General features: G+C 30.6%; 1 protein-coding gene across 1 annotated transcript; it reads right to left on the bottom strand.

Moving 5' to 3' along the window:
- Positions 1–995: 995 nt before the first annotated feature.
- On the bottom strand, positions 996–5107 carry LOC148313048 (uncharacterized). The gene is made up of 5 exons (XM_088268521.1): positions 5044–5107; positions 4770–4799; positions 2846–2920; positions 2499–2690; positions 996–1129 (listed from the first exon to the last, which is right to left on the bottom strand). Exons 1-5 carry the CDS (start codon positions 5089–5091, stop codon positions 1070–1072), a joined length of 405 nt encoding a protein of 134 aa, XP_088124647.1. The 5' UTR covers positions 5092–5107; the 3' UTR covers positions 996–1069.
- Positions 5108–6000: the final 893 nt, after the last annotated feature.

Below are 6000 nucleotides of genomic sequence, written 5' to 3'. Positions count from 1 at the left end.
TAAATATAATTATAAACAAAATTGTGTGATAAATATTTGTTTGATTAAAGTTTTACTGAGTAACTACCACTATTTCATAAAATATATTGTGATACGTATTTCGATGGATTTCTCATCATTTTCAAGTCTAAGTTTTTGAATTGTGTTCTTGGGACGTTGAATATGGTGTTGAAGCTGTTTTTATTTATTATTATTATTTCTTTATCAGTGGGATTTTTTTTGCAGAGACCTACCAAGCCACCTCGTGTGTCTTGTCGGTTGAGTTGTTTTAATTTTCTGCAAGTTAACAACAATATTGAGTGTTCAATATTCAGCCCTTTATAAAAAAAAAACATTCCCTGTTTAATTAATACAAACGCAGATACGACAGTTATGTCACAAAACGACAAAATGTGAAGAAATCTACGAGAGAATAATCTTATTTAATTATTAATTAGGATTTCCCGTATCAAGTGGAAACTTATAAAAAAATTGTATTACGTATAAAGTCCAATATATAAGATACAATCAGCTTAGATAAATATATTGTTTTGGGTTTACACATTTTTTATTTATAAAAACATGTCACACTAATGTTTGTGTAAAGTACCATTAAATATATGTATATTGAAGGGTTATTCAATCAGTTGTGAGTGTACGTTAATTGGGTGAATGGGGACTCAAAGTATCCTTACCTACAATCTTATGAATGTAAATAAATATTTGCAGAGATGAGAGATACGTCCTTAGGGATTTTTTTTAAATCACCATTGTTTATCCCTACTTATTTGGTTTGTTAGTTTGACCATATAAAAAACATTTGGTACCATACATAATACATTGACTACCATGAAGTATCTGTGTCAATTTAAGAAGTTCAAAATATGTATTTTTCAGTCTAATTACTAAATCACTAACCATAATTCTAAAAGAATAATATTTGATACAAAATAAATTTTAAACGTATTTTACTAAAATTAAAAAAAACAATTGTTTTAAATTAAAAATAAGACATAGAAGTGGTTAAGGTTATTTATTTTTTATTTATTGGTTCTTTTATTTAATAAGCAGATAGGGGTGACGATTGGTTTTAGATGCATTTTCCGAGTGCAGCAACACTTTGTATTAATTCTGTGGTAGCAGCAACAATCTAAAAAAATAATAAATGAAGTATTAAATCCTTATATAAATAATGGAATTTTTTTTTTGATAACTAGCTGAACCGGCCTCGCATTGGTGTGGCACAGTCTGATTCAAGGAAAAAATGAAAAAAAAATCTCGTAGGTAGCACACATTTCTAATATGTTTCATTTAATATTTTTTTGGGTATACAATATTTAAGCAGCTGTTAAGAAACACGCCGTCCGTCATGAGCAATGTTTATTTTTGGGTATTTTACCATTTTCTTTAACATATGGTGGAGCTGCCATTGGGGTCAAAAAAGTATATTACTTGTCACAGGTTAAAACAAACTTTTAAAGAAGGATTTTTTGATGAAATAATATATGATATATTATTTCATCAAAAACATTTTGGGTTGTTCACAAATCAGAGTTATTTTTGCATTTTTACATCTCAACATAGATGAAGAAAAAATATGAATGTCTGAGTATTTACAGGGCTTGCGACCTGTCACAGGCTGGTTCAAATTACTTTAATCACTCCAATCACCATTGTACTCATGACAACCACACTACTTAAATTGTGGAATTTTCATATTCTTCTCTAAATAATCAATGCAATTTTAGTCTTTTTGTGTAATTATAAAATCAGAATAACGCATGTACAATAATATTGACAAAATTATATGTTTTATACTAATTATACTTCTTACCATCCATTGTTTACTTTGTGTAATACCACTTTTTAAAAACACTTATTTGTGACTACCGGTTTCGGAAAATCATTCCATCGTCAGGTCATTAAAATTATAACAAAATTATCACAATTTGAAATTTGTGTAAAAATTAATTGTTTTGAAAGAGGGAATGACGACAAAATATTTTTTTTAAATATTTTTAAACGAATGTCCAATCGTAATAATTTTTTTATGAGTTGATTCGGCAGTCACTTTGATGTAAAATCTATCCATTTATAATTAATATTTTACTTGGTAAATACTACTTTTTCTTAAAATCTACTGTGACACATGTTTCGATGCATTCCGCATCATACGGTGTTTGAAAATGATGCGGAATGCATCGAAACACATGTCACAGTAGATTTTAAGCAATTCTACCCATTATTGACAACCACACTACTCAAATTCTTGGAAGTTCTATATATATGAACCAATTTAGAAACCTTGAGCTTGAATCACTAGAACTTCACTAGAGACATCTATTGGCGAGATGAAAAGAAGCTTTTTATTCAGCAGAAACTCTTAAAATGCCTAGACTTCCATATTCGTCTTCATCTTTGATGAGACGTCAAAAAATAATATGAAAATCACTCCTGTAATTGGAGATAATCCAGATTTTGAGAAAAAGGATTTGAGCACACTCAAAATGTTCACTTACATTGTTGACGGCGACAGTAACCTCCTCCAATATTCCGTTAGCGATAGAAGCAAAGCACTGTGCGATTTCAATTTGTTCGGGAATAGTGGGATTGCTTCCTCCGAGAGCTATGCAGGCATCAAACTTGTCGTTAGCATCCTCCACCAGCTGGTCGTATGCCTTGGCGGCTTCAATCACCTTGTCGATGGACGCCTGTAGGCAAAGGGTTAAAACGATTAAATGCTAAGATAGGGGCGAGTACCTTTTCGAGGCATTAATTCATGGCAAGAACAATATCGATCATTCCCTTGTTGTCAGCTTTATGCAGAACTTATTATGAAGGATAAAGGTGTATTTAATAATCTTACTTGAATATTGGCCATAGCTTCGGTAATACATTTAATAGTTTCAGCAGCATCACGGATAACTGACTTACTGCTTACCTGAAAACATTAAAACTAAATAAATATATTTGTCCTTACAAAGATCTAAAAATTATTAAGTAATACATCCAAAATTAAACATGGTTATTGGATTGAATTCTACTTTTATTCACATATATATGATAATATGTTACGCGTTTCGTCTTATTAAGACATTATCACAAAATCTGTTTTTATGAGTGTTTGATAATGTCTTAGTAAGAGGAAACGCGTCACATATTATCACACATATCGTAGTTGTACAGGAGAAAGTGACCAACTAACAAAACGTAAAATGGTCAGGAGGGCCATTTAAGTCACTTTTGCTTTGTCAAGAAAATAAACATCAATGCAGTTAGTCATTTTAACAAGTCAATATATTATACTTCTAAGTTTAATATCCTTTGGAATTTTTTTCAGGGCAATATTAAGCTAATAAGATATGAAATAGTCAACGATCACGTCTTTGTAAAAAAATGCACTTGGTCACTTTCTCCTGTATGACTACGATATGTAAATAAAAGTAGAATTCAATCCATTAAACGTGTTTAATTTTGGTTACATTACCTAACAATTCAAAATGGAACTCTACCAACTATCTGCAGTTACAATAAATAAATCAAAAAATTACATGAAGCAAAAGGTTTTAAAGGAAAATATCTTAAATTATTTACAATACAAATGAAAATTACGCGGTCAAAATAATAAATGCATTCCTCTTCGTAGGTTTCAATCTGTGTGGTGATTAGTTTGCTTCTTTCATGATCAGTCTCCTCCCCTTCCTATCTTTAGCTCGTCTATCCAACTCGATATACCCTCTTACAGCGCATGTCGGATATTATTTGGTCCATGTAGGTTAAGCGGCGTATTCTCTGTAGTTTGTGCCTTCGCGCATGCCTTTCGCGATCGTAAAACACAGACCTGGGTGTCTTATATTATGGTCTATATATTGGGCTCTGTATTGTGCTACTTTATTTAGTGAGTATCTAAACTCTCTAGCCCTGCTTAATATCTCGATTTTCCCTACATGTTTTGATCAATTAATCCCCTACATGTGCCTGTAGCATCACATCTCAAACGCCTCAGTTTACTCCAGACTTGAGTTTTAAATAAGGTTTTATCAGGATTAATGAATGCAGTTATTTTTATATATAAAGGGAGCCTTTTAATAACGGTGGGCTGAAAATATTCCCTTAGTACACTAAGGGCATTTGTAAAACGAAAACGACTACGAGAGTTTAGCGTGATCAAATTTACGCGCAACGTGTTCACGCACCGATCAAGAGTTTCGATCCGAAGAAAGATGGACAAAATAACAAGCCAATCCAAGCCAATCGTCGTTTTAAAACGCTAACTGACGTGCCGGACGGTAAATTACACGGAAATCCCGATAGTGGACAAGCGCCCTAAGGCTAAGTATATTCGTTAATCTAATATTTTTCTAATTTCTACCGAAGAAAAAATTGAAAACACTGCATTTGAATATCCGTTTCTATAGAATAATGGTTGTTGCATTTACTAATCGTTTTGGAGTTCTCGGATTCCTAAGGGATTGAAATAAATATCAGTGATTTTTTATTCTGAAATTTATATTATTTTGCCCTTGGACAATTTACTCTGATATAAACAAAATATTTTGCCTGCATTCTCTTTTAGAAAATTATTAACAATGAAAAGTGGTCAAATACATCGCAACAAAATCCAACGCATTGCAGTTTATGCCAATGTTACAAACAGGTTTCATATCCTATTTTGATTTTTAGATGTTTTGCGTCAAAAGGTAGATTAACGTTAAAAAAAAGTTGAATGATTATAAAAATGATTATTTAAATTAAAAGCAAAAGTTTTGTAAAAATATTGAAAAAATTACCACTATTTCTTTTGGCTGGGCAGGGATTGCCTGTAAAAAGAAAGTTATAATAATATTAATATAACAATAAATATATTTTAAGTAAGAATAAGAGTGAGGACACAGTGATTATGAATTGATCCCAGTACAGTGCCATGTGCATTGTAGGGTTGATATAATATAAATCTAAAATATAAACCCTTCCTTATTTTCTAAGTAATTAAATATAAATTACTTACAAAATAAGAGCCATGTTAAGATACAAAAAGAAACAGAATAAAAATAAATAGCTTACTGAAACAGCAACGAGTGCCATGGCCACGAATATCAAAAGTCCCTTCATTTTGCTTGCCCTGGTAACAAATAATTTACAAATTGAAATAATTGAAAGTGCTGGAAATTTCCTTTATATTCTAGATTTATCATAATTTTTTCCGATTTACAATCTTTTGATTCGATGATAACACAGATAATTTTAAAGTTATACTTTTTTGCACTTAAATCTTCAATCTCTTCGATGATATCACAGATAATTTTAGAGTAATACTTTTTTTTGCACTTAAATCTTCACTCTCCATAACAACTGTCGTAACTGACTCATTTGGTCAATTTAAGTTGGGAACCATATTATTTAAACAAATTGAAGAGATAATGTGCTCACTTACTGTTTAGTTAATCGTTGATAATACAAACGACATTAAAAAATATCTTTTTTCTAAAATAATTGTTGGAAAAATCGAATGTGAAATGTTTTATTGGAGTTTTATTTGGTAAATACCACTGTTTCTTAAATCTATAGTGACACGTGTTTCGACGCAATCTATATAATTTTTAAACACCGTATGTGAAGCTCAATATTAATTTTACAGATGTGTCTTTCAGGAGCAGTTTCTTATTCTAATTTTTTTTTTTATCGGTGGAAACATAGACAATGGGGGGAGGCTTTAGTCATTATCATATTGTTTAGTATGGGTTTATTATTGTTTTTATTTTTATGAATTTCTATTGTTTCAAAATATTTCAGTTTATGACTTTTCGCATTAATAATTTGTAGGATTTATTCATCATTATTATTGTATGTGTGATCGTCATCTATAAATAGTTACCGAACTCCAAAAAATATTATTTCTTAAACACAATTTATGTTCCCTGATTCTTGTTTTTAATTTTCTGTAAGTCATTCCGATGTATGAACTTTCACATTTGTTGTATAATTTATACATACCATTTTTGTCAGATACATTTGTGGAGG

This window comes from Brachycentrus maculatus, unplaced genomic scaffold (genome assembly GCF_059751285.1).
Source record: "Brachycentrus maculatus isolate JH-2025_06_01 unplaced genomic scaffold, ASM5975128v1 h1tg000024l, whole genome shotgun sequence".
NCBI lineage: Eukaryota > Metazoa > Arthropoda > Insecta > Trichoptera > Brachycentridae > Brachycentrus > Brachycentrus maculatus.
This window is presented reverse-complemented; position numbering and strand designations above follow the sequence as displayed.

Excerpts from the sequence above, each read along its gene's own strand:
- LOC148313048 (XM_088268521.1), bottom strand. The coding sequence starts at position 5,091 with ATGAAGGGACTTTTGATATTCGTGGCCATGGCACTCGTTGCTGTTTCA. Across the intron at positions 2,921-4,769 it reads CCCAGCCAAAAGAAATAGTG|GTAAGCAGTAAGTCAGTTAT; the intron begins GTAATTTTTTCA and ends TAATGTTTTCAG. Across the intron at positions 2,691-2,845 it reads AAGCTATGGCCAATATTCAA|GCGTCCATCGACAAGGTGAT; the intron begins GTAAGATTATTA and ends CTTTGCCTACAG.